The following is a 27,085-nucleotide window of genomic DNA, read 5'->3' on the forward strand; positions in this document are numbered from 1 at the left end:
AGAGTGGACTAATGATTTCGTCTAATCTCCTTTAAGTCCCTGTTTTTTTAGTAACCCGCCTGCCACAATGCGATTGAGCTAACCGCTACGGAGTATGCAAAGAGCGAACCTTCTCTTCTATTCTAAAATCCCACTATCTATTTTTCGTTGGATAACTTCGCTCGCTAAATACAAGTTCCGTCTAGCAGTCGGGGACGCTGACGGGAATATTAATGTGAACACTTGTGGCCAGTCCACTCAAACTCGTCTCCTTGAATTCGTTTCTCATGCCCTTGGCTGTCAGACGCATCGCACGGATAGCATCATCCAGTCTCACTCGCTGAGTACCTGTCTCGCTACTCAGGGCCAAGTTGGCACTGGAAATAGCCTTTGTAGCCCCCAGCGCGTTTCTCTCAATGCAAGGGGCTTGGACAAGACCACCAATGGGATCACAAGTCAGTCCGAGGTTGTGCTCGATACCAATCTCGGCGGCTTGCTCAATGGTCTCTGGGCTGGCGCCCATACACGCTGCAAAGGCACCGGCAGCCATAGAGCAGGCAACACCTACTTCGGCCATGCATCCTCCTTCGGCAGCAGAGATAGTTGCACCTCGCTTGTAAAGCATACCGATCGCAGCAGCTGTAAGCAGGAAGGTGGGAATATCTCGCTCAGGATCATCACTGATGAACTCAGTCGTGTACTTGAGCACAGCAGGAATGATACCCGCGGCACCGTTTGTGGGCGCAGTGACGATTCGGCCACCGTCAGCGTTGGTTTCGTTGACAGCAATGGCATAAACGGAGAGGTAATCCATGGTTGGGAATGTCGTTCTGCGCGATGGAGCTGGAGCGATAGGATGGGTCAAAGAACCGTGTATCCGTGGAGGTCCACGCTTTCGGAGAGCTCCAGCCACAAACTTGTCTGGTGGCGAAGCGCTCAGAATACCTGATGGCGAAGTAAGAGCGCCAGGTTGCGGAGAAGCGCCATCCTCACCAATGTTGGGGTCAGGTGCTGAGAACTTGTGCTCAAGCTGAGCAGCAGATGTATCCGCAGTAGATGAAGGGTACAGTCCTCGGGTCAAGCGACGGTAAAGCGCGGGCGCTCGTCGATGCAGCTTCAAAGATCCAGGGAGTTTTGTTCCAGGGGCCGCCTGTACACTCTCCAGAATACTGGCATCCATGACGCCCCAGATCTTAAAGATCTTGCGATAAATGTCCTCATCCGTGTAACCCAGACTCTTCTCGTTCTCATAGACCAGCTGAGCGATGGTGAGGTTGTGCTTGCGACATAGAGAAAGTAGACTAGCGGCATCTCGGAATGCATACCGCGGATGCGGCGATGAGCTGGTGCTCTTGGTCTCTGACTTGACGTCTGTAGAGAGTCCGGTTGGTTCAGCTGACTCTCCGAGGAGAGCTGTCGGTCCCGCATTGGCTTCGTCTAGAGCCTTGACCTCGGAACCTGTCCTGCGATCCCCTGCGGCATCGGAGCGCCGAATCTCCTTGTAGTACAAATTTTCGGCCAAATCAGCCGGATGGGCCGCCGACTCCAATTCGGGGTCCTCGAGTTGCGCGGGGTCATTTGGAGAAAGAGTTTGTTGGGGTGCTATGCTGAGAGCACCGTTGACGACGAAGCCGCCTCCGACGCTGAACATGTCGTTGGTTGCGAGGACGTAGCCCTCTTTGTCAAAGACTGTGAATCGCATGCCGTTGCTGTGTTGGGGCAATTTGCGTCCCCACTCCCAGATGAACTCCTTCTCGTAGTCGAAATCGATCTCCTTACCCTTTGATCCATCAGCTGCTAGACCGCGGCCGAGAAAGATCTTCTTGGTAGTTTTGATGTCATTAAAGCGGGTGGGCACGTATGCGGTATCAACGGTTTCCACGTCGTTGCCTTCAAGACCCAGCAACAGAGCTGAAGGTGTCATGTGGCCCTCGCCAGTGAGGGCAAGACTTCCATAAATGGCAACACGGATCTTGTTGACTTTGGGGAGTAGATTGGCCTCGATAAGATCGTTGACAAAAATGTTGCCAGCTCGCATGGGTCCAACGGTGTGAGATGAGGAAGGGCCAATGCCGATGGAGAAGAGATCAAATGTGGAAATGACAGCATGCTCATGATCAGCTTCACTGTATGAGCTTGATTCATCCTCCATTTCATCTTGCGTTCGTCGGGGCCGTGTTGTGCTGAAAGGTCGAGCTCTCAGCTTGGTTGCAGAAACAGGTGCTGACCTTGCAACTGCATTGTGGTTCGGCCACCTCGCAATGGTTGCTAGGGATCGAGTCGATAAGCATTGCTTTGACGCCCGAAACAGCGAAAGCTGCTTGAACCCAGCGCGACTCATTGAGGGTGCTGGAAATTGTGAGGGTTCGTCTTTATGTCTTTGAACTGCGGTGTGTTGAAATGTTATAGATCGAGGTTGCTATCGTTATCATATGAGCCAAGACCAAGTGGACGAACCACGTATTGCCAACAAGGTGTCCCCTATTGGCCATATCTCCTATCTAGGAGCGGAACATCTTTCCCCCAGCCAATCATGAACCTGAATTGACAGCCCCGGACTCAGCGCCGTTGGTGGGTCGGACGGTGATCCGGCAACCGGTCACGTGTCGGGTCGACGCACCAATCAGTCTCGTCAATCTCTTGTTCCCTAGACCGAAGACTTCCGGTTCACTATTCCGAATCTAACACGCCTTCCAAAAACATCCAAGGTATAATCATCTAGTTGCATCAAAACACCATTATCATTACGTTTTTCATCGGCAGTTGGCGTTGTTGATGTTTTAATTGGTAATTTGCGGGTTGTACAGTCACGGACTCTTTAGTCAGAACCCAAAATGTAGGGTACCTACCCTGTTCCCAAGCACAGAGAGCGAAAACCAGGAAATATTTGGTTAGCACAGTAAATATTCAATGCTATGGAATCATCCTTGACATCAGTAGTCACTATCCGTATGATGATGGCTATTTATCTTTTTCGAAGAAGCAACCTTATGTTCCGCAAAGCGTTGTATCGGCCTTTTTTTGTTGGGGCACTAAATGGTTCCCACCAGAGAGTACTACAGAGGATCACGTAGACACCCAAGCTGAGCATCAACAAACAAAAACACGGTATCGTTTTTAGTAGGTACAGCTGAGGGTTCCCATTTTGATTAAAATATGATCTGCAACCTCTTCATTTATGCTTATAAATGAATATAAAATACTTTTCTAGCATCTAGTTTCACTCGTAGGACGCGCTTCTAGCACCACGGTAAGTTTTGTGGACTTGGTCAAAAGTGTCATGGGATTATGGTATCCCCCTTAAACATACGTTAAAATATCTTCAACGCCTATTGCACAGAGGAGTGTGTTGAAATCTTATTTAGGAATATACAATAAGTTGCAAGTCTAAGATAGTCTCTATTCTCAACCTAAGAAATCAACAGTTTGTTAGGCTGCACTATTCTTTGTCTATACATACTTGTTTATCTGTGGCTGACTCCATAAACTCTAAAAATCAAATACAATATATGTAAATACTAGGTATATCTCAGTTGTTCACTGATATAGTGATTCTGACACATTTTAAGTCATGGCTCTGTCGTAGCTCAACATGGGATAGCACTAAAAAGATTCCCTTGGATAAATGTGTCCAATAAACAACGCTATGAATATATTAAACACAAACAAACATCTACTCTGTAGCGAGGGTCATGTTATATTCCAACTCCCACTCGGCTTGGGGATCTCCCTTTCGTGGCACAAAAGTCACTGTTAGGTTATCCTTAACGGCAAAGACACTGTCATTGTCAAGATAACCAGAGTCAGAGTCGAAGATCTGAGTCACAACAGAGTTGTAGCCCTTTGCAATAACCTGTGATATATTAGTATCACAATCTTGCATTTGGATCACATATGAGCTTACCATGAAGTGCAAGTGGGCGGGACGGAAGACGTGGCGGTCTAGCTTTTGAAGAAGCTTGCCTGCTGGGCCATCTTGGGGAACCTAGAAATATGATAAGTCTACTGGTATTGAAACAGCTCTTTGAGATGTCACATACGGGATAAGGAGTAGGACGCAGGCAGTAGAATGAGTAACGGCCTTGGTCATCTGTAATGAACTTTCCACGTAGGTTGTGCTCAACCTGCTTATCGTCTTGCTGCTCATATAGACCTGGGGATATCAGTACGGGTTGAGGAAATTTATGACTTGGCCACATACCGTTGGTGGACGCTTGCCAAACATCGACAGAGGCGTTGGGGATGGGCTTTCCCGTTGTTGCCGATGTCACAGTACCGTACAGGTAAGCGACCTTGCCATCGCTGGGAGTATCAAAGGTAATGGTGGTGCCATTCTCGCGAATGGGAGTATCCTGGCGCCAGAAAGGTCCCAGAATAGCGGTTTCGGTTCCAGAGAAACCGTTCTTTACTGCTTGACGGTGTGTGATATCGTCAACGAGACTTCAAATGGTCAGCCAGTGTATCTTGAGATACGAGAGTCCAGTAAAAATACCTTTCGAGACCAATGACGTCGCACATCAATTGTCCCTCATTTCTCTTATCGGTACTCATTTGACCAGCCCAGTTGATCATGTTAACTGCCGTCATCCACTCATCGCAAGTGAGTTGTGTTTCACGAGCAAAGTCGTGCATGTGCTGGATGAACGAGGACATAAGCTCCCGAAGTCTTGGGTCAGTCTTGGGGCCAAAAGAGTCAATGACCTGCTGTGTGAAGGCTTGACCGAGACCCTCTTCCTTGGGAGCACCGCTGGCATTTCCGCCGGTTGCCTCAGCTGATGGTGACATGTTTGCTATGTTGTTGTGTATGATAGATCAATGTGTTGTGTGGTGTAGTAGGAGGCGATTGAGGTTGTATGTCTACGAAAGCAAGAGATGTGTGGATGGTTTCGATGAAAAGAGGAATTCCCTAGTCGAGGCTTTAATAAAGGGCTTCTCAGGAGTTGGATTTGATACAGAGATGGTGTCAAGCGGATGACTTGACCCCGCAATTCGTAGTCAGCTTACGGATCCCATGGAATGGTTCGATTCGGATATAGTCAGAACAAGGTGCGGCTAAGGGACCCCTCGGCTGACCATCATGCACAGTTACAGTGAGTTTGCGGGGTTCACTTGTTGACCAACCACAGACATGATGATTGCATTTGCGAGGCTCGGTAGAAGGCAAGACGGCCGATCATAGTGTCATGTCCGTTCGGATGTCGGGACATTCCGATCGGATGTATGCAGTGAAGGACGAGAAACGGACCCCGATGCCGATGCCGGGAAGAATAGAGCCTTTAGTGGATGCTACTGCCGGGGCCACAAGGTTTTAGCGCTGTAGCTTCAAATCACCGTTGTCAAGTCCGGACATTTCTCGAAACATGGTCCCGGAACGGGCTATTATCACACGGTAATACTTTTGTGGGAATGTGAATCGATTGGTCTAATATATGTCATATGCGTATTGACTCATTTAAAGTTAATGCTAAATAGATGCTTAATTGTCAAAAGCTACTTGGACAGCTTGTGGTCCGGCTCATGACCAAAATCCCATGTTGGCTCGTCTGCACCATTGGGACGACTGGCTCTTCTGAATCCAACATCAATGCCCTCAATCTCCACCACTGGTGGTACAGCCTCAACTTCAGCCTTGTAAGCATTAGAGTACCACTTCTCAACATACTTGTCGCTTGAAAAGAGTTCCGGATATGTGTCCCTCATCTTCAACAGCGCCGTCCCCGAGATTTGATCAACGCTGTGCGCATGTCGCAACGCGAGGAAGTCGGGGCCAATCTCCTTCCTCAACCTCTCCTTAATCTCCTCAGGATACTGTCCGACCTTGAAAAGCAAGAGATCGTAGTGAAGAAGTGATGCCTTTCCGTGCCACGATCCACCCTTGGTTGCTCGGTGGTAGAGGCCTATCAATGCAGTGATGGCACCCATGCACCCTGTTCCATAGTCTGAAATAGGGAAAGGAGGAACCATGGGCTCCGACATACCCATGAAACGACCTTGTTCCCAAGCGATGCCAGTGACCTACAATAACATCAGTTTTCATCTTCCAAATCGCTTCATTGCAGAAGACTTACACAATCGGCAATTTGTTGCCAGCCAGGACGGCCTGCCCACTCGCCCTGGTAACCAAAGCAGTTCTCATTCACATAGACGAAGCCCTTGCCGCGCTCTTTAGCGAGTTTGGTCAATGCTGTTGCTCCATAGCCAAGCTTCTCCAAAGCACCAGGACGATAACCATCAACCACGACATCTGCTTCAGCGAGGAGAACCTCAAACTTGGCTCTCCCTTCAGCTGACTTGAGATCGAGCTCAGCAGCGTGCTTGCCCATATTTCCATCCACCTGGAAGAAGGGCACATCACTCAGGTTAGGGCTTGTGATCTTGAGGACATCAGCGCCATACTCGCCGAGGATACGTGTTATGATGGGCCCGGCGATGATACGACAGAGTTCAAGAACTTTGATACCTGACAGAATTCTTTTAGGCTGCTCTGAGGTTTGGTTCAAAGGACACTTGGGTGTCTCAGATTCCAGGTTTTCTACCGACCATGGTGGAAGGGCCATATTCGTCTTGCCCTGATCAAACAATTAGCTTCGTCATCTTTGAGGCTGAGAATTGGAAAAGCACTTACATGTTCTGTCTTGACAAAGTCCTCGTGCTTCAAAGCAGGCACTCCAGCCTGGCGATTAGCAGCATTCATGGTCTCAAGCTCTTCTATGCTGAACTTTCGAACAGCAGGCTCGATAGTATCCACTATGCTTTCGTGAGTCTGCAAATCCGGCCTATAAGGCTCTAGACCTATCATTTTCAAGGTTGTTGAGGCCTCTAGAGATCCATGGATGTGGTAGTACTCTCCGGGGTTTTTAGTCTCATAGAGATTTGCCGACATGCGTCGATATTGGTTGGATTGCGCTTGCAGCAAGTCGGTGTCTAATCACTGTCAATTCACATTTTTCTTCTTCGCCAAGAGTTTAGATACTGACCTTTGAGCATGGCCTTGACACCAGGATCGAGCTTTCCGAGACCGCCGACTTTGGCCATGTAGGCTTGACAAAGGAAAGCCGTTGTCTTCTCCAAGTTGATGTTCATCTTCCTAGTCTGAGACTCGCCGGCAGCTGAACCTGCTAATAGGCAAGCTACGGCACCCTCGACTGCCTTTAAAGCCGCAGTTGTCTCCGTCTCTTTGAAGGGAATAGGAAAGTATGGCGCATCCCGGCTTGAGGAAAACTCGATGCTATCCCTAAGCTCCTTCACACCAGCTGGTAAAGCTGTCTCATCGAATTGATCGCATAGATAGTTAAAGATTCGTTTGCTCTCCTCCACGGAGGAGTAGCCGCTATGACTGATGCTGCCCATGTTGAAGCGTTTCAGCGGTGATTGGCTAAACTGAGTATTGGGTTTGGATGATCCTGTGACGTGCTTGCTGAAAGAAGTTTTTGTATGAGGACAACTTTTTCAATTTCCAACGATAAATTCCTGAAAGCTTTGTTCACTACAATATTGTAGTATTTCGAGCCTGAGTTTGGAATGTAAGAGGAATATTGTCTTGTCATGTCATGGATGACTTTTTGTCTCATAGTCCCCATAATTTTACAAAGTCAAATTCATTCAGTGGTTAAGCTCGGCTGACCCCATTGCCGAGGACCTCTCACCCGGCTTCCGACAGTAAAACTGAACTTTACAGTGGCCAACGCTAGAACCATTGAGGCATTTCAGTTGACAACACATAGTATCCAGACTCAGCACAATATATCGTGAGCCAGGACTAAGCGTTGGGCTCATCTTACTACTTCATCGGCCTTTTATCTAACCAACTTCGAGAAACTATGCCTTTCCTTGATGTGAGAGGCAAGAAGCTGTTCTACGCTCGCGTAGACGCTGAGACAGAGCCCAAGACTTCTGACCCAGTACTGGTATTCATCCATGGCCTGGGATCATCTCATTCGTTTTACATACCTGTGATGCACAGTCTTGCAGCTGCTGGATATAGCTCAGTTGCCTTGGATGTCTATGGTAAGTTGAATCACACGTTTGCCATAATACGATACTGAACAACTTTTAGGAAGTGGCCAATCCGAGTTGTCACCCGGAGTCGAAGCTCCCACATTCGAAACTATTGCTAGTGATGTCGAAGAGTTACTGAAAGGGCTCAAAATTCCCTCTGAAAATGTTGTTGCTGCTGGGCACTCGATGGGTGGTATTATTGTGCCCATCCTAGCCTCCAAGTGTCGCCTACGCGGAGCTGTCCTTATTGGACCTGTGTTGCCCAAGCCTGCAATGGCAGATATCTTCAATGCTCGTATTGAGACAGTCAAAAAGGGTCAGTTAATTCTATCAATTACAAGACGAAATAGTTTGCTAAAAAATGACTTGTGATAGATGGAATGGAGCCAATGGCCAAAACTATTCCTTTCGCTGCTACGGGCTCAAAAGCAACCTTGACTCACAAGGCGTTTATCAGGACTCTCTTACTATCTCAGAAGCCAGATGGTTACAACGCGTTGTGCCAGGCCATTGCAAAGGCGGAGCTGCCTGTGTATTCCAACCTCAAGTGTCCAGTGCTGGTTTTGGCTGGCGAGGAAGACAAAACAAGTCCTGTGCCTGATGCGCATAAAATTATAAACGAGTAAGTTAATATTCTAATTTCTCACCCCATAGTCCTTGTATCAGAGATTGACATTTGCGGTAGATGGGGATGTGATGGCTCGGCAAAGAGTATCCATGTTTTGCCTGGAGTAGGACATTGGCACTGCATAGAGGCACCAGAGGAAGTAGGGGCCAAGATTGAGGAGTTTATCTCCAATTTGTCTTAGTTGTAATGTAAAAATCTATCAAAATGCTATCTAACATTCATGCCTGATGATTTCTCGTTGTCTCTATAAGTTGCAACTGGGATTGTACAATATTCGCTTTCGAATGTATCCCAAGACCTTGCACCCGGTGCTATAGACAGACCGTCTGTTCTGTACTCACCGCTCTCAGTAGGTGACATTCCATCGGCTACCAGCGTCCCACCCCGTCGGAATGACAACCCTTGACTAATTTACGTCAGCGGAAACAGCACCTAAAGTTACCCCATCTTCCCCGTTCACCAACCAATAAAGACTTGACCATACCCGATAGTTGGCGGCCCGCGGCCTCAATCCATTAGTACGTCTGCACACGATCAATTCCAATGCCTACCAGGAGGGTCCGAGACTGCGAGAGAAGACGTTGCGCCGAAGCCTGCGAGAGCTGTAAACGTCGCAAGCAAAGATGCGACGGTCGACGCCCCTGTGCTCGCTGCATCAAGCGAGGTCTCAGTCACGAATGTCGGGAATCCGCATCAGTGTCGGGTCTTGGGGCTCGTCGTATCGTTGCTTCATCACTGCCGAGCCCAGACCCTGAAAGACTGAGTAACATCACGGAACAACACACTCCAGCTGGTAGTATCACCGTTGGGTCCAGGTCAGGATTGACGTCGGCGGAGGAGACCTATGTTGACGATCAGACCTCTTCGTCGCTGCAATTGCTGTCGGATACACAACCTGAAAGGCTCCCTCGGATGTCACGCCTTGTGCAAGATACCAGAGGTGAATACATGTTTATTGGCGACTCTGCGACATTGTCCTTTCTACAAAACATCCGCAGAATCGTTCGTCGTAGCATAGGAGACTGTGCACTCGTCGACGATCCACTGAGGCATGGAATTGTCGAATCATCGCCTGAAACACGGCGAGGATGGATTCTATCCAGCGCTCAGAATCCGCCTCCACAACAAACGGAACAGGAAGTTGATTACCTCGTCAAGTGGTACATGCAATCGACTAATTGCATGCTGTTACTATTCGACCAAAAGCAACTCCATCATGACATTCGCAAATGGATAGAAGATGGTCAAAACATTTCTGATTCAGCGAGTTCTGTCTATTTTCTTGTGTTTGCCATTGGTGCGCAAACTGGACCAGGAGACAAAGATGATCAGGCCGACACCTTCTTCAACTACGCTCGATACTTGACAGTCGAGACATTGATAGAAGAACCAGGAATTGTCACCATCCAAGCGTTGGTCCTCATCGCAATGTATCTCTTGGGTGCATCTCGCCGTAACGCAGCTTTCATGTACCTCGGCATGGGTGTACGAGCTGCGTATGCGATTGGATTGCATCGCCATGATATTTCTTCCCTATTTTCTCCAACAGAAGCACGGGCGCGAGAGCAGCTTTGGAAAGGCATTCGTATTCTTGACTTGTTCATGAGCGCATCGCTTGGTCGGCCACCTTCGACGTCCGAGTTGCGTGACACAACAAACCCACAGAACTACTCTGCTTGTAATGATCTGTCAATGATCTTCGAGTCCATTCTCACAGATGTATACGCCAAAAGAATGATCACACCCGAGATACTGGAACGTATCAGTAAGCAGCTCAGAAGATGGACCTCGCAGTGTGGCGAAGGGTTGGCTGTTGATGGAATTGAACAAGAGGAACTGATCAGGGACGAGAGTGGCGAGGAACAGCCAAACATCGGTCTCATGCATCTCAAATTGACGGGACACTGGAGCATTATGCTACTGTCTCTTCCGTTTCTCCACAAGGCAGTTTCTCAACATGTTGAAGAAGCAGAGCAATCGTCCAACACATCTACCAAGCGTTCCTCGTCATCCAACGAGGTACTCGTCCACTCCTGTCTCGAATCAGCCGTACGGACAGTCGACCTCCTACAACCCCTTCTCAAAGTAGGCACCATTCCAAAACGTTTACCAATAGTTGGAAACTCAGCATTCGTGTCTGGACTGGTACTCGGAGCAGCCATATTTGGCGATTTTGATAACTGTTTTCCGCTAGAAAAGAGTCTCCACGCTGCAAGGAGTGTTCTTGAACATCTAGCCCGCCACGATGCTGTAGCCAAACGCCATCTCATGATCCTAGATCATCTCCAAGGAGCATGCGAGATTTATATGGACAATAGAGCCAGGTTACGGATGGAGCGACAAGGTCATTTAGTTAATGGTCTTTTTGGCAGCATTCACACTATAGGAAAATCACCATTGCGTGAGTCTCATCAGCCAGAGATAAATTTCCGAATAGCGCCATCTGAGGGACTACAAACACAACCTCAGACTCCCGGGCCTGGTCAAGTACCACATCAAGAGGTGTCGAGTGAGCAACAGGACTTCACCATGGAAGGAGGAGTGCAGTCGGGGATTGATGTTGGAGATGTGACTGATGCTTTTCTGGGGATCTCCCCAAACATGCTTTGGTTTGACTCTTTTGATACGACAATGTCGTTGTTTCCAATTGTCGATACACAAACAATGGGTGACGATTTAACGTGAACCATGATGCTGATGGCTCGTTATGAAGGGAATTTTAATGTGGATCGTTAGTGTGATAAGATCCTAAGAACTTTTGTTGCGTACAATCCTTTCGGACATCCGAAGGGCGCGACATCTACAACTAGCTGATAAATATACCTGGTCATTAATATATTCCAATACAGGCTAAATAAATACCACACAAGTCTGTTCATGTGTCGACTGTATTTCATATTCCATTTGTCACATAACGTTAATTGTTGGTGGAGATATAAAACCCTCACTGTCAGCCCCTCTCGTTTTTACATCATCATCCCAACACACCACATGCTCTCTGAAGCCTCGAGTGATATTGCAAAGCTTACACCTGAGAATAGCATCTCTAAAATACCATTTATCCTCATTATCTCGCATAAAAAATAATACACAGCATGCTGTCACCTATCCGAGCAAAGCACTTGGTGCCAGGCGACAAGATTGCATTTATATCACCATCAGAACGGATCAACAGCACCCTCCCAGCTGTTGTAGATCGAGCCTCTGCCGTCCTCTCAAACAAAGGCTATCATGTTCAGACATTCTTCAGCGAAGACAACGGAATTCAATCATGTATTGATAACCGACTATCTGAAATCCGCGCAGCTTTCTCGGACCCTAGTATCGCTGCCGTTATCACCACCATCGGAGGCACAACTTTCACAGAGCTTCTCCCTGCCCTAATTGCGGACAAGGAACTTCATGAGATTATCCGTGCCAACCCCAAAGTCGTGGTTGGATATTCGGATATCACAGGCTTGCATTGGTTTTTGTACGCCATGACAGGTCTGCGCACATTCTACGGCCCCGGTGCTGTTCCCGAGATTGGCGAACCAAACGATATCAACGATAAGAATACTCCACTCTCGTTTTGTGTGGATAACCTGCTGCGCGCGATCGCATCTCCCAAGCCGCTGGGTCAGCTTCCACGATCACTTTACTACGCACCAAGGGGAGCACCTTTCTTCCAAGACGCAGCATCAACAGAGCCTCCAGCGGTCGTCAAGACAAGTGAATGGCAGTGGTTGAGACCTGGAAAAGCTCAGGGAAGGTTGTTTGGAGGTTGTCTTACTGTTGTCGCTCGCTTAGGTGGCATCCGAGCCATCATCCCCGACTGGCGCGGCCGAATCGTTTTTCTTGAGACGGCCACAAACGAAGACGGTTCAGGTGGAAATCCTCCTCACAGAGTCCAGGCAGCATTTGCAGACTTGATCGCTCAAGGTGTGTTTGAAGAAGCGGCGGGCCTGGTTGTAGGAAGACCATATGGTTATGACTCGGATGAGGACAGGGAGACTTATGCTGGTATTATCAAGGGGCTTTTGTGCGAGGGACGACTTGCGTCTAAGAAGTTCCCCATTCTCTTCAACGTTGACATTGGGCATACTGTACCCATGTTGACGCTGCCTTATGATGCATTGGCTGAGCTTGATTCTGAGACTGGAACTTTTACTGTACTGGAATCGGGAGTGGAGTAAGGAGGAAATACTATTCTTTATAAAATTGATCATAAATTCGTTATCATAAATGATACACATCAGAATATCCTACATGACTCATATATCCATTGCCCCAAGATGTTGAGGTATGTGCAAGGTCAACATGAAAGGTTACCAGCTGCTTGCCGATCTCATCTTCTCAGGCTGAAAGGCCAGTAATGTGTCTTCACCACTGGCCATATGCTGTACGTTGATTACATAGCACAGCGTCGTGATTGATAAATAGACTCGATCCGTGTGTTTCTTCCGTTGAGCTTCCTCTCGGCTCCTCATCACCCAGCTAACCACATTTATCATCGTGGGCTCTCGTCACGACACCAAGCTACAGTCCCAGAAGAAAAGTGACTTCCTAGACCAGAAGAGGTCTCCTCCTTCAAATAGATATGTGAGATACTAGCGAGACCATGGTGTCAGCTCGTAGCAATACGTGACTCGGTCGTTGGTGCTATTTTTATGATATCGCGTCTGAATGTGACGCGGAATGATATGATGAAACAAGATGGATGGTCGTTGTCGCGAAATGCGCATTCCATCCATGTTTTGTTTCTGTTGCCATGGTGAGGCGTCTCCCTTTACGTAGCGGCCACGTTGCTGGATTGAAGTGTGCCTGAAGGGAGGGTTTGAGGGTCCAAGGCTACTATTCTGCCTTTGCTGGGTAACTCTAATATTGGCCAGATCGCAAAATAGCAACGCCAGTAACAAGAGTGAATGTGAACAAGACGCAGACGACTACGATCAATATGGAAGCATATCGATCCCATTCTTCGCCATCGTACTTGCGAAGATCTTTGGTCCAGTCAGGCATGTTAATGGTCTGGGCCTGCACCAGATAGGTCGATACGAATATTAGAAAGACGATGAGGGCAAAGACAAACAACCAAATGTTGTAAAGGTTTCTCCCCACGGGCGAGTTGCGAAACCGTCGCATCAGTTTAGTCGAGACCAACATGATTATTAAGGCGTAAACGATAAACTGTTTTGGAAAGTAGAAGCAAGGCTAAACAAAATGTGGCTATGGTGCATGGTAAAATGGTAAAAAGGGCAAAATGAGTCACCGAATAACGGTGAAGGTAGGTAATAAGCGTCGATATTTTAATGACCGGCTCCGACGGATGGCACGTAGGGTTCGGGGAATATTAAAGTGCCGTCTATCGAAGCCTGGTAGATCATTTGACGTGACGTGGTGGTCTGATATAAGCGCTAGATCTGCGGGGGTGCTAAGACACGACCAATGTCGAGGATTCTTGGCCTTGGTTTCCCCAGGGAATTGTCGTCACCCTTTACTTGACAAAGGCTGGGGATGGCTTGTGAAACATGGATCAGGACTCAGCCTGGATGTATCCTCCAGCCTTTACCAATCATCATCTCGCACTACTCCGAAGCTCCCGAAATATCCACCACCATTGTACGCCTTGACCTTGAAGGATGGTGGTAAAAGAAAGAAGGTAGGCAAAGCACAGATAACCGTGTCCGCGGGTCCTCAACTCCGTGGATCCGACAAGGATCGTGTCTGGGGACATGTTTCGACGCAGATCTGGATATCAGAAGCCAGCCAAAGAGACAAACAAAACAAAGGAAGCACCTGAAGCAAACAAGGTCAACGGGGGCGCCGTGACTTTTGACCGTTTCAATAGAAAGGTGGCGTGATATAAGACAAAGATGTGACAGTAGTTTAACCGGCACCAATTAATTATTGGCAATGATGTGGTGGTTGGTGGTGTGACGTCAAGGATAAGAGTCCCTTCAGCCTCGACGACAAGAGACTATAGAATCTAATTGCGACACACATTACATAAGCTCAAGCGAAAGCAGCTTGGCGCAGTGGAAGCGCGGTATGTTTAATCGTTCACACGAATTCAAATTCGTACTAACTCTTCTCAGCCGGGCTCATAACCCGGAGGTCACTGGATCGAAACCAGTAGCTGCTATTGAAGCATCTCTTTTTTTGTATTTTTTTGTCAAGACTACAACCAATGTCCTTCTTGTTTTCATTTTGCTATGGTTTGACAATGGAGCTACATACCTATATTTAGTCAGTAATATTGACAATAGGTAGTTTCCCCTCTCAGTAATTCCCGGTGTGTGCTCTCAAGTGTTACGCAGAATCCCATGTCACCTTTCTACCTACACATGCTAACACGACAGACAGTATGCTATCATCGCAGGCGCATGTATTAGCTAACCGGTTTAAAGAGATGGTTGTGTTTGACAAGTTAGTGAACAGAGCCTATGCTTCAGCTCATTAACGCAGGCCATGATCCTGAAACTGACCATCGCTGTGAAAATAATCACCGCCGCAGCCACCTTTTGAGTTGAACAAGGATATTACGTGATCGTTCCTTCGTCAGCCATCTTTGTTGGCCAGGAAAAATATGCTTATTGGCCTTTCAATGGTGACAGACGTCACTCTGCAAACCGCCTTAAGTCCGTAGCCTCTCAGCATTCAATTTCTGGGCACTGACCTTGGAAATCAATCTGCAAATAATATAAATAAACGTCATACTGCACATCCTTGTTTGTCAACGCGACCGACGGAAATTCCGCGCCACCAGAGACCTTCAGACGTCGAAGTAGAGACTTGCCCGCTGATAGGAGTCTCTCGCAATTTGCAACCAACTCTGAAGATCGTTTCGTGGTACTATCTTCTTTGCGATATACGAAAATGCCGACCGATAGTTCATCAAAGGTCGTTGGTGTAAGACGAAGAGCTTGTGTGAACTGCACGTCGGTCAAGTCAAAATGTCTTCCCCTCTCAGCTGACGAGTGTCAGCGTTGCAATCGTCTTGGCAAGCGATGCACTTATCTGAATGTTGTGGAGAAGCGAAAAAGCCCATCAAGCGCCTCGTACGTCCTGATCAAGTCTCAGAGATTGGTTTAGATGTTAACTTGTGTCGCTAGTCGTACCAGGCTGTTAGAACAGCGGTTGAACAGGGTTTTGACTATGCTCAGTGAAAGGGCCAAGGGAACTCCATTGAGCGGGTTCTTTACACAGCTATCTACTGCCGATCTTGATCTCGAAATTGATATGCTAGGCGTGGACCGTATCCCTGGGTCATCACTACCACGCAGCTTCGCTCCACAACAAAGATTGGATGTCATCGATCATGGATTCATCACCCTCGGCGAGGCACAGATACTGCTGGACAACTATCGTACTCGAGCCGTTCCGCACTTTCCCTTTGTTCCAATCTCACCTGACACAACGGTCGCGTCACTCAAGTCAGCAAAGCCGTTCCTATTCATGTGCATAGTGGCAACCATGAAAGTAGACAACTGCACCATTCAGCGGCAGATTGGCGAAGAAGTCAGAATGCAAGCCCATCAAAGAGTCCTAATGCAGTCTGAAAGCAGCTTGGAACTTCTCCAGGGCCTTCTGATTTATATTGCCTGGTATCAGTACTTCTTCAGTTATGAGAAGCAACAAATTGTTCAGCTTGCACAACTTTGTGTATCACTGATTCAGAACTTGGGACTTGACCAGAATCCAGACAACAAAAGACGCACAGTAGACCTCGGGCCGGATGAAACAGCGGCTGGTCGAAAGGCTGCTCGTTCTACAGATCAGCTGCGGGCCCTTCTTGGAACATACTGCACAGCCAGTTGGTAAGGCATCCCAATCAAGGAAAGCACACAGCGGAGTGATACTAATTATCCAGGGTTTCTACCAAGTTCAGAACACGTTGTGCGATACCTTATACTGGGTACATCAAGCAAAGCTGGGAGATACTGTCAGCAAGAAACGAGTATGCCAGTGATGACCTCATTGCACACCTCGTCCGTATAAACGAAATGAGCCGGCGCATATGCGACACGTTTGGTTACGATGATTTGGAGAACACGGGTGTCAAGGGAGAGTTCATCAGCGCAATGGCTTTACAAACTCTGAGTAACGAATCAACGCTACTCAAGGCGTCTATTCCACCAGAATTCCAAGAGAACTGTTAGTTAAAGTTTCCGCCCTACGCTTACTAACTTTGAATGTTAACATGCCATAGTCTCGATCAAGATCGAGCTCCATCTGCTTGATACGCTAATAGGCGAAGTCTCGTTGCATGATGACTTCTGGGACCATTCGTCTATCGCCAGTTCATTTACAACCAGCGATCCGTCACTCTCTGTTAGCACCAGAATGTCCATCATGTTCAACTTGCTACGCAGTTGCAAATCTCTGAACGATACTGTGATGGACTATCCGGATGAAGAGCTGTGGTACATTACCTTTTATACGACCGCTAAGATTTGCAGGACCCTTTCATGTCTGTCCAATGCTAGTAAAATCTGGCCCGAGATATTCAGGGACATCGGGATTGCTCTCAGCAACGCCAGCTTCTCATACCCCGGCACTTCCCTCTATGACGCAACTACCATAGAAAGAGCGGCAGATCTAGAGGGTGAAGCAAGGCGCCTGCAGACCAAGTTCAAGAATTTGTCGCCCTTGGTACAGAATACGAGCGATGAAGCTGACATCATGCTCGGCTTTTCGGACATGATATGGGCCGTCTTCGCCACCTATGACGAGGTACGAGGGAAGAATCATGGCCCTCTGGACTTTTCTATTGGTTGCGACGTGCCATGCTCTTCGTCGGAAATGGGAAGCTCGGGAGGTTATCTGTCGAGCACAGGGTCTGGAAATACACTCACAGATGCGGTGTTGGAATTGGAAGGGATTGATGACTCGACTTGGGAGGAGTTGTTAGCTGGTATCACTGCTACTACAGAACGCGAGGCGGCGTTGCAAATTTGACCTCAAAGATTAGTGTAGTGGCATGTAATCAATACGGTTTGAGTTGTTTACAGTGTGCAACTGGCTTGAGCAGAATTGATTGTGTGATTAAATGAGGCTTTGCGACCCCGTCAAAACGCTAATATGCTGAGAAGTATCTCACTATGTCTAGATCCAACATGATCGTAAAGGTGTAACAATAAATATATACTAGAAGCTATCCATCACAGCCAGAACTTAAGCCTTGGGCTGGATGGCAGAGTAAGAGCAGGGGATGGGCTTCTCAACCTTGACGGCCTTGACGGAGAAAGGAAGGCAGTTCTTGTTGCCGCCGGGGTTGTTGATGCTGTTGTAGACCCAGACAGACCAAGAGGTCTTCTCGAGGTTGTCACCCATGGGGCAGGCGACGAAACTGGCACCGTCACAGGTGAGCATGCCGTCCTTGTCGACCTTCCAGCCCTTGCGGGAGGCGTTCTTGGGCGCAGGCTGAGCACCAGTGGTGTAACCGAACTTGCCCTGGCCCATGCCAGAGAAGTCAACGTAGACCTGCTGGCGGGGGTTGCCGACGGAGTAGAGCCAGAGCTCGTCACCGTAGAGCTGGAAAGTGGCCTCTTGGGGCTTGTCCTTGCTGCTGTAGCAAGAGGCCTTCTGGTCCTTGAGCTTCAGCTCGAAAGACTCCTGGGAAGCCTGGAGGTAGTTGAAGTGAATGGGGGAGGCAGAGCGGAGGGCAAGGCCTTGGAATTCGAAGTTCTTGGGAGTGGTATCCTTAGGGGCAGCGGAGGCAACGCCAGCGGCGACGAGAAGAGTCTTGAACTGCATATTGATGGTTGGTGGTGGTGGTGTGGTGTTGGGTGATAGTTGTTTGTAATAGTGGAGTGTTTGATGAGGTTGATGAGTGAGATAATATCTGTAACTTGATGGAGATGGTGAAGCTGATCTTTATATGTAATTTCTTGTCGTATTAATCTCCATCTTACATCGTCATAACTGCCGATCGTTGCTGGCAGTTGCCCCATGGAATGGGGATGAATCCAGGATGTCGACTGGAGGAAATAAATACACCAGACTGGGCTGCACCATAATTGGTCTTGTTTATTCTTTCCCCCTTGCGCATATCGCCCGCTTGGCGAAGGAATACGAGCTTTCCCCACAGCCAACAACCAGGGTCTCCCTTAATAAACTAGGGTGCCCCATAACTGGTGGAATGATGCATTGCTGAGAGTCTTGAGACTTCAACCGGCCGTGCCGACATACCCAGGCAATCCGCGTCTAGACCCTTATACCTGGCACTAAATATGGGTATGAAAACAGGTTCCGGCCACTAAATGAACAGCAGCAGGGGCAAAACACACAGCCTCCCGTCTCCATACTCATCCAATGTTCTCTAAATTTAGCAGCACCCTGCCTCTAGAATCTATGCGCACTTCTAGTGCGTTGTCGATCGTTCACAAATAGGTCACTACAACCTAATTCTCGAGCCGAGGCTCCCAACATTTATTATTTTCCGTTTTTTACATCTAATTCTTCCAGAATTACGGATACATGATGACGATAATACAATAGTCCTTTTCATTGTCCAAGAGTATTTCTTGGAAGAGCGGCAACCATAGCAATATGACCCCAGAAGTGCAGCATAACAGTATTGATTACATGAAGGCTGCGACGCTGTGCAATCAAAGAAGATTTCAGCAAAACTCTATGCCTCCTGAATTATATTAATAGTTTCAGTTTGAAGATACGAAGCTTACGAAGATGCTGGCATCTTCACCGGTATTTCACCGAATTCTCATTATTTGAGCTACCCGGGACTACCTATTGCATTATTCTCTTTGTATTTTCATGTCTTTCTATGTAAGCCAGTATATAGATAGGTGGGTTACATAAAAACCAGTACTGACTTAGTGGTTGGTATAAATATCAGATCGCTCTTAGTGTATGCATCACCTAAGAATGGTCTAATAATCTTGTTTGTACTTCTTCAAGTCCCTATTTTTTAGTAAGCCGCCTGCCTTGATGAAAGGTGCGTCAACTGTCCTGTATCAATTCCTTACAACAAACATGAGCGTCCAATAAATGTGCTTTGAGTACATGTGCTTACACGACGGAAAAGGGTGTTACGTCACCGAGCGCAAAGGAGTCAAGCAAACAAGCAAACAGTAATGATCCGGGTCGACTCAATTAGTAGGGTGAACTATCTCAAGTGCAGCAGATACTATCTAGACACAGGCGCATCCAACCGCATCGCGCAGGCGCTCCATTCAAGCCAGATGCATGGTATTAAACAATCGGTTGCCAGTGTCAGTGCCTTTGGTGCCTACGAATTTGTTCTTCGAGATTCGCAGCGCGACTAGACTGGCGCCATAACGTCTCATGAGTTCAGCGAGCGGGTGCGTCTCGACGACTACGTCTGCTTGTACAACGCCTGCTAAAGCAACGATACGAACATTGGCCTGTAGGCCGTGGACGTGCTTGATGAATTCCATCAGTGATTTCCCACTGTTCACAACCGAGTCAACCAGAAGAATGGTGCGCTGTTGATCAACGTGATGCTTTTTCAAGTCCAGTGGGGATGAGGCATGGATAAACATTGCCTGAGGAAACACCATGTTGACCCCAAAGGCCATGGCCTCTCCACCACGCATCAGCGCCACAATGGAAGTTTTCTCCTCATTGCGTAGTCGATGGCCCGTCGTTTGATGACCCTGTACGTGGGGAATGGTGTACTCTTGAAGACCAATCAGTTGGGTAACGAATTCGATGGCCAAGTACTGTCCGACGAACTCATGGGCTTTCCTCAAGGCGGGGCCAGAAATGGAAGCGTCGCGGGTTGGTGCCGTCAACAGTTGTGCTGCAGGCCTGTCCGTAGCGTGGAGTATCTGGACGGAGCGGCGGTGACACATGATTGATTCAATGAACAGTCGATCATCCAGGCGAACTAAAGGCAGACGGCTCTCGTCCAGACGCGGTGTTGATTGACTCGGGAGAAGAACCTGCTGTGGTCGGAAGTTTCTATCATCCATGGCCTTGGATAAGGCTTCGTCCATGCTCCGGCTTCTAGTCTGCTTGTCGCCAACAACGACAATAGATTGATCAGCACCCTTGAGCATCGGCAGATCCAAGGGGCTGTCCCCGAATGCCCAAACATAGAGATGGGCATTTCGTAGTTGGGAGACGATGGCAGCTTTGGCCTCTGCAGTAACGACGAATCCATCCTTAATTCGACCTCCGCCGATGACGTGGACCGTCCCTGACAACTTGTACCTCTCTAGAACCTTTCTCCAAACGTGGCCAAGCCCACATGTGACAACCAGAGCACCAATGTGTCTTTGTTCCGCGGCAAGTCGCAGAAGGGAGGCGATTTGTGGGTGCATCACTATGCCCGCGGCCACAGTATCGCAAACAGTCTCAAATTGTTCATCATCAGCTATCTCTTCGTACAACAGGGTTGCTTGTTGAAAAGCAGCTTCCGAATAACCAAAGCGACTGCTGAAGAGCTCATGCAATGGAGATCCTGTGACCGAACTTGGTTCAGCTCGAGCAAGTGTTTCCCAGAACAAGACGCCCGTGTCTTCTGCTGCGAGAGTCTTGTCGCCATCCATTACTAGAACCGTCTCAAGATCATCGTGCTTGGGCAAAGTAAGGATTTCGTCCAGCTTGGCTTGTACTCGAGTGATGTTAGACTCGACTGTGTTGGGCTGCTGGAAATGCAGGATTAGATCCATGATTCTTGGTTGCAGAGTGTCGGTATTAGTCATGCCGTAGAACAAGATGTGATTCTCACGACAGAGGTTGCGTAAAAAGAAAATCTCTGTCTCTTGCCATCTGCGTAGGTGGTCTTCAGACATGACATTGCGACCTTTCTGTTGGTCATTCAAGCGGCGCTGCGAGATGAGACCGGCCGGCATGTTCAAATAAATAATGTGTGTGAACGTTGCTAGGTCATTTGAAGTATACACCAGTTGGCCAGAAGCATCTTGTTCTTTCCAGAACATGAGATGTCCAGTCACGATTGCAGTTCGTCCACTGTCATGACTTTCCTTGCTAATCGCGTTGATTGCATGGCCACGCAGGTTTGACTTGTCCTGTGCGTCTAGCGTGTGGAAAGCTTCCAGACCACCAGGAATGAGGGATGCAATCTTGTCTGAGCCTTCGTACAAGATGAATTCGGCCGGGTCGAGTTTCTGTCGCAGATATTCCAGCAAGAATGACTTGCCCGAGCCGGAAATGCCATAAAGGCCAATGACAGTTGGCTTAGGTGAAGCAGCCATTGTGAGGCGTATGATAGTTGATGATGTATGCGCCTAGACGTTGTGCAAGATAGAGAGAGCAGAAAAGGAGAGGAATAGCATGTGTAGGGAAGATGGATGGAAAGTTGAGATGGGGAAGAGAGAACAAGTTGAGATTTATCTTTTTATGTCTTTTTTCTGCTATTGATATCGAGATCAGATCGATAATCTCGATAAGACCGTACGCGAGTGAGTTCTACAATCGCAACAATCCCTCATGCAGGAGGCCCACCCAGCATTCTGAACGGTATGCAAGATACCGACTCATTCTGACCGATATGCAGGATTCTGACAACCATCCTAACCACCATGCAGGCGCCTATTCTTCATGGGAACGTGTTCACATAGAGGCGTCGATAGCGCAACAAGTATAAACGAGAAATGACATATCTTGACGGCAGGCTGCAGTCTGGTCATGGTAGCAGGGGCCATATCACTCGCAACCGGCGGCAGATTCGTGTAAGGTGAATGGGATCGATCCCATGGCGACGCGCAACCTCTTGCACCTTGTGATCCTTGCTCGGGTTGACAACTTCGCGTATTGAGGCCAGGTCGGGATGGTTGCAGAAGAAGGCAGCCGTTCGGTAGAACTGCCATCTAGATGTGTATTTCGAAAGCAGGTATACGTATACGACAAGATGCGCAATGGTGAAATCAGGAGACTTTCGTAGAGTGAAACCGTCATGTTGCGCTCGGCTCATGATGTAGAATACGTCAGCCGTCTCGCTGAGCTTTTGGAGGGAAGTCGTTGCAAGGCGTCGTTCGCAGATTTCTTCTCGGAGTCTGGCTTTGTACCACGATTTTGGATGACGAGGTAATCCCAACAGGCCATGCCATCGAAGCAAGGCTCTCTGGATAGTGTAATGCATCCTGGGGCATACCTTTCATTTGGTGGTTGGTACAACTTTTAAGACGATACTGCCGTTTGTTTTCCAGCACAGGCAGAAGCACCATGCCTGATATTGGCCTCAGGCTCTACAGCCTGCCTATCGATAAGGAACAGGCTACAATCTGCTCAAGGCCATTGTTTTGACCTGGTTACACAAGTGAGGCAGGCTGGGCACTGAACGTCAAAGGCAGACAGGATGATGTGAACTTGTGGGTTTTGCGTTTCATTTACGTCGTGTTGGTTCATAAAGTCCTATACGCTATTACATAGCTTACTAAGCCTGTTATAATTATAACTATTTTTGTGGCAGACGTCAAGTTGCAGGAAGTGGCTGCTTGGGATCAGCACAACTCACTCCTCATTTGTAACCGGAACTTCCGACATGACTGTAGCTGTACATTGTTCGTCATTGTCGCAAATTCCATGTTAACAGAAAAGAGATATAAAATGTGTCTTTGTCCGAGTGGGAAAAAAATAAAAAATAAAAGGAGGCAAGAATCAGCAAGCTTCAATTCAATTTCTACAAAGCGAATATCTAGTACATATCGATTAAAACCTCACGAATTTACTTGTCATTATGCCTCCTCCCAAAAGAACCCCCAACCCTCTTGAAGGCCCAGGTCAGCACAAGTTCTTTTAAATTATAGTCCCCTACTAAAACTAATGTATTGAAGGCGACTATGATGTTACCTCGATCGTTCATTCCGACACCTATCCTGCCATTGACCCGGCCAACTTTAACCTCAAGGGCAAAGCAATCCTGGTTACAGGGGCATCCCGGGGTTTCGGCCGAGCCATGTGCATCTCTTTTGCCCGTGCCGGAGCCTCACGCTTTATCGTTGCATCGCGCTCTGACATGTCAGCCACTGCCGAAGCCATCAGAGCTGCAGCAAAGGAGACAGGACACCCCGAGCCTGAAGTACTAACCATCAAAACCGACGTGAGCGTACCAGACAGTGTCGATGCTTTGGCAAACAAGATTGACGAGAAATTCGGCTCCTTGGACGTCGTCATCAACAATGCTGCATTCATGAAAATATCATCTATTGCCGAGTCTGATCCTGCAGACTGGTTACAAACCCTGAGCGCCAACGTCTTTGGGCCATATCTTGTTGCGCGAGCTCTTGCGCCTCTCCTTCTCAAGTCTGATACAAAGACCATCATCAACGTTGCCAGTGTTGGTGCTCATCTTGTCTCACACAGCCTCAGCGCCTACCAGATCTCCAAGTTGGCCATTGTCAGACTCACTGAGTTCATCTCGCTGGAATACGGAGACAAGGGTATTGTCTCTTACTGTATTCATCCAGGCAATGCTCCATCAGAAATGTCTGGCGGTATCGAAGGAATCCCTGAGCCAATGAGACCAGGTTTGTCGTCCCCATTCAATCGGTGGTCACCACTTACTAATGGCAATAGCATTCGTCGATACTCCCGAGCTGACTGGAAATTCACCGGTATTTTTGGCATCAGAGAGGCGACCGTGGTTAGCGGGGCGGTACGTTAACCTGACTTGGGATCTTCCAGAACTCATGTCGAAGGAGAAAGAGATTGTGAAAGATGACAAACTCAAGGTCCGTCTTGCATTTTAGTTGTACGGAGCATATGAACGTAGCGCCTTGGTACTTATTTGGCCATTTATTAAATGAACATCTAACCTAGCTCGTGGTCTGTAAAGTGAGGACATTTACTACATATGGCGATCTCATCACTGTTTAAGCATCATAATTCTTAATTTCACAATCACCAGACACAATGGAAGCAGCCGTGTGAAATCGCAATAGAACCCCAACAGGGAACTTCAGTGAAGGCATCGAAAACACGTGATAAGATGATGTAGACATGCTAGACCTTAGAGCATAAAACGGTTGCAAGGGTATAGAAACTGATAATTAATATTGCCTAATAGTACATTAAATTTATTGGGTATAATCTATCTAATCATATAGTTGAATGACATGTCGTGTATTCTATGGGATATCATAATGTGCAGAGATTCTTCATTAGACCTTTTATTCTTTCCTTACTCTTGCTTTCCTTCGCCAGATGCCTGGGCCTTGGATTGGTCCATGCACCTCTTCTTAACACCGAAGAAGGCTGTGACATGTCCGACAACCCACCAGGCGAAGAGAATAGGTAGGCCAATATGCAGAGAGTTTCCACATCCTGACCAAACCTGCATGAGAACGATCCATAGAGAGTGGGCAGGGAACATGTAACCGATGCGGTAAAACCCAGCAGTGAGCTCAAATGGGAATACGACAGAGGCAACGTTGACCATGAACCATGTCAAAAGGAAGAAAGGAGTGAGGGGCATCGGTACGAAACTGCCAATGACAGTCTCGAGAACCTGGAAGTTGACGTCCATAAAGAGCCAGAATGTCAACCAGGTCAGAGCCCACTCTGTACCGCTGACACCCCAGTCTTCACGGAAAGCCCAGATATAGCCAGTGACGACAACTGCATATAGCATGGAGAAGATCTTGCCGTTGACGAAGCGCATAGCCCAGACGTCGCGGACTCGCATGTTCTTGTGGAGACCAAACTTGTCGTAGATACCATTCATGGCAAGGACGTAGAAGAACTGTCCAAGGATGGCCATGACGATGTTGATAGTGTTGTACAGGTTTCGAGAGCCTTGATTGGTCGGTTGGATGATCTCGGGTGTGCTGGTGATGGGGTTGAGATAGGCCTCCACAGCGGCTGGGTCGCTGGAGTTGACGCTGCGAAGAGCAGAGCGACCTTGTTGGGTTTGGTAGTAAGCACCGCGAGATGCGCCGACAAGGGCTTGGAATTTGGGATTCAGGGAACCAGACGCGACAGTTGGGTATCTGGCAGCGTTGTAGATGTATGTGAGGCTGTCTGCAGGGTTGTAGTCTTCAGCAGCAGAGCCACCCTCGTAGGCAGCGGCCAGACGGTCGGAAGCACCCTTGTTGATGTAAAGGGCACCCCAGTAATCAGCCTTGCAAACACCCTTCCTCACATCTGAAGTTTCGGGGTATTCGGTGGAGGAGTGGAACTCGACGGTTGGGAAAGTCTTGCCCTGGAGCATCTTGTAGGCGTTGGCGACGGACTCTCCAACGGGGCCACCATCGTAATCGACAACAAGGATCTTGAGAGCAGAGACTCGATCGTTCGTTCGAAAGGTTGAACCGAAAAGGTATGAAAGGTCGGCGAGGAAAACAACGAGAATAGCGACCATGATACCGGTAAGGATCTTGACAACCAAGCCTCTCTTACCTCGCCATACTGGAGAAGTAATACCATGTCTCTCGTTGTCGTCCATGGTAGGCTCGTCGTGTAACGTGGGAGCAGGGGATGACGACTGCTGGTTTTCTATATCGCTGGATGACATGGTCACTACTGTTGGAGTAGGAAAAACTAATTGGAAATAAGCTTGTCTTGAAATGCAGGGACTAGAAGTATTCTTAAAGAAAAGATGGATTATTATCTAGCGATGAGCTAAATTAATTTCGCCGAGATTTTAAATAGCGTGCGTCAGTATATATAAAAGACCCCATCATGGTGTGATTTCCAAGCATCGTAGCTGATACGATCCTGGACATACTTTTTGTGGTCGGTCAAGTGCAGGAGTCCGAAGAGCGAGCTAAGAAGGAAAAGTCCAGAGCGAATAATAAAACCCCACAATGAAACGATTACTGAGACGGTCCAGGGGTTCAGAGGATTCGCGACACAACGTAAATGCTTAAAGGCCGAGATGGCGCTAATTCCGGGTAGATAAAAAGAAAATTCTGACCATTCCTCCTTTGTTATCAGAGTGACTGATCAGTGTCACGGAAGAAACAGGGAGCGGACATTTGCCAAACCTCCGCTGACTAAACTAAGTCTCTGAAATTATCGAATAGAATCGAGCGGTCTATTGAAAAGACCGCTAAAACAAAGCGTGGTCGGATTAGATAACCCCCAAAGACCGATCCTATCGGTGCTCGGACAACTCGTTCACCGAGATAGACATATTGTCCGTGCTCGTGCTTACTCTGACATGATTACATCAGATCGTCGACGTCAATGAAGTACATCTTGCAGTCATCATTCTCATTGAGGAAACATGTTGGTCATTCTCGCATCGCTCTTTCGGCCATATTCTGTTTTGTATGTAATGCCTACAGGATTTATCGTTGCACGACTCGTAACGGTGGAAACGAATGCGCAGACTCGTGTTTGTGTCACGTCTATGATGGCGACTCGAGCCTCAATGTAATGCTGTATGACACGAGCTACAATACCAACAACAACCTACACAAAACATTGACATAATTTATTGCCTCTATTCGGGATTTATAAATTACTGACACTCACAGATATGCTTTTTCTCGACACTAAAAGGTAAACACAACAATTGTAAGGTGAAGTAACGCCAGTTAATTC

At 47.9% G+C, this 27,085-nt stretch overlaps 12 protein-coding genes and 1 non-coding gene across 13 annotated transcripts; 7 read left to right on the forward strand and 6 right to left on the reverse strand.

Moving 5' to 3' along the window:
* Positions 1-181: 181 nt before the first annotated feature.
* FGSG_03668 (L-serine dehydratase) lies at positions 182-2,131 on the reverse strand (the record flags this gene model as incomplete). Its single annotated transcript, XM_011323727.1, has 1 exon — positions 182-2,131. One exon carries the CDS (start codon positions 2,129-2,131, stop codon positions 182-184), a length of 1,950 nt encoding a protein of 649 aa, XP_011322029.1.
* A 1,501-nt stretch (positions 2,132-3,632) lies between these two features.
* FGSG_03667 (uncharacterized protein) lies at positions 3,633-4,764 on the reverse strand (the record flags this gene model as incomplete). Its single annotated transcript, XM_011323728.1, has 5 exons — positions 3,633-3,832; positions 3,884-3,964; positions 4,020-4,132; positions 4,181-4,419; positions 4,472-4,764. The coding sequence occupies 5 exons, from the start codon at positions 4,762-4,764 to the stop codon at positions 3,653-3,655; spliced, it is 906 nt and encodes a 301-aa protein (XP_011322030.1). The 3' UTR covers positions 3,633-3,652.
* A 705-nt stretch (positions 4,765-5,469) lies between these two features.
* Positions 5,470-7,329, reverse strand: FGSG_03666 (uncharacterized protein; the record flags this gene model as incomplete). The annotated part of the gene is made up of 4 exons (XM_011323729.1): positions 5,470-5,994; positions 6,048-6,548; positions 6,605-6,903; positions 6,957-7,329. The coding sequence occupies 4 exons, from the start codon at positions 7,327-7,329 to the stop codon at positions 5,470-5,472; spliced, it is 1,698 nt and encodes a 565-aa protein (XP_011322031.1).
* Positions 7,330-7,799: 470 nt separating this feature from the next.
* Positions 7,800-8,786, forward strand: FGSG_12397 (uncharacterized protein; the record flags this gene model as incomplete). The annotated part of the gene is made up of 4 exons (XM_011323730.1): positions 7,800-7,986; positions 8,036-8,293; positions 8,353-8,599; positions 8,663-8,786. The coding sequence occupies 4 exons, from the start codon at positions 7,800-7,802 to the stop codon at positions 8,784-8,786; spliced, it is 816 nt and encodes a 271-aa protein (XP_011322032.1).
* Positions 8,787-9,148: 362 nt separating this feature from the next.
* On the forward strand, positions 9,149-11,290 carry FGSG_12398 (uncharacterized protein; the record flags this gene model as incomplete). The annotated part of the gene is made up of 1 exon (XM_011323731.1): positions 9,149-11,290. The coding sequence occupies one exon, from the start codon at positions 9,149-9,151 to the stop codon at positions 11,288-11,290; it is 2,142 nt and encodes a 713-aa protein (XP_011322033.1).
* A 410-nt stretch (positions 11,291-11,700) lies between these two features.
* FGSG_03664 (uncharacterized protein) lies at positions 11,701-12,780 on the forward strand (the record flags this gene model as incomplete). Its single annotated transcript, XM_011323732.1, has 1 exon — positions 11,701-12,780. The coding sequence occupies one exon, from the start codon at positions 11,701-11,703 to the stop codon at positions 12,778-12,780; it is 1,080 nt and encodes a 359-aa protein (XP_011322034.1).
* A 1,828-nt stretch (positions 12,781-14,608) lies between these two features.
* FGSG_20590 lies at positions 14,609-14,729 on the forward strand. Its single transcript has one exon. It is a non-coding gene; the product is annotated as a tRNA-Ile (tRNA).
* Positions 14,730-15,463: 734 nt separating this feature from the next.
* FGSG_12399 (uncharacterized protein) lies at positions 15,464-15,679 on the forward strand (the record flags this gene model as incomplete). Its single annotated transcript, XM_011323733.1, has 2 exons — positions 15,464-15,496; positions 15,572-15,679. The coding sequence occupies 2 exons, from the start codon at positions 15,464-15,466 to the stop codon at positions 15,677-15,679; spliced, it is 141 nt and encodes a 46-aa protein (XP_011322035.1).
* Positions 15,680-16,135: 456 nt separating this feature from the next.
* Positions 16,136-16,408, forward strand: FGSG_12400 (uncharacterized protein; the record flags this gene model as incomplete). The annotated part of the gene is made up of 1 exon (XM_011323734.1): positions 16,136-16,408. One exon carries the CDS (start codon positions 16,136-16,138, stop codon positions 16,406-16,408), a length of 273 nt encoding a protein of 90 aa, XP_011322036.1.
* Positions 16,409-17,606: 1,198 nt separating this feature from the next.
* FGSG_03662 (uncharacterized protein) lies at positions 17,607-18,426 on the reverse strand. Its single transcript, XM_011323735.1, has one exon. It carries the CDS (start codon positions 18,341-18,343, stop codon positions 17,762-17,764), a length of 582 nt encoding a protein of 193 aa, XP_011322037.1. The 5' UTR covers positions 18,344-18,426; the 3' UTR covers positions 17,607-17,761.
* Positions 18,427-19,782: 1,356 nt separating this feature from the next.
* On the reverse strand, positions 19,783-21,792 carry FGSG_03661 (uncharacterized protein; the record flags this gene model as incomplete). The annotated part of the gene is made up of 1 exon (XM_011323736.1): positions 19,783-21,792. The coding sequence occupies one exon, from the start codon at positions 21,790-21,792 to the stop codon at positions 19,783-19,785; it is 2,010 nt and encodes a 669-aa protein (XP_011322038.1).
* A 1,436-nt stretch (positions 21,793-23,228) lies between these two features.
* Positions 23,229-24,288, forward strand: FGSG_03660 (uncharacterized protein; the record flags this gene model as incomplete). The annotated part of the gene is made up of 2 exons (XM_011323737.1): positions 23,229-24,066; positions 24,116-24,288. The coding sequence occupies exons 1-2, from the start codon at positions 23,556-23,558 to the stop codon at positions 24,286-24,288; spliced, it is 684 nt and encodes a 227-aa protein (XP_011322039.1). The 5' UTR covers positions 23,229-23,555.
* Positions 24,289-24,719: 431 nt separating this feature from the next.
* On the reverse strand, positions 24,720-26,051 carry FGSG_03659 (uncharacterized protein; the record flags this gene model as incomplete). Its single annotated transcript, XM_011323738.1, has 1 exon — positions 24,720-26,051. One exon carries the CDS (start codon positions 26,049-26,051, stop codon positions 24,720-24,722), a length of 1,332 nt encoding a protein of 443 aa, XP_011322040.1.
* Between the last annotated feature and the right edge of the window lie 1,034 nt (positions 26,052-27,085).

This window comes from Fusarium graminearum, chromosome 2 (genome assembly GCF_000240135.3).
Source record: "Fusarium graminearum PH-1 chromosome 2, whole genome shotgun sequence".
Classification (NCBI taxonomy): Eukaryota; Fungi; Ascomycota; class Sordariomycetes; order Hypocreales; family Nectriaceae; genus Fusarium; species Fusarium graminearum.

What these genes read in the sequence shown, in the direction of transcription:
- FGSG_03662 (XM_011323735.1), bottom strand. Translation starts at nt 18,343, where the DNA reads ATGCAGTTCAAGACTCTTCTCGTCGCCGCTGGCGTTGCCTCCGCTGCC.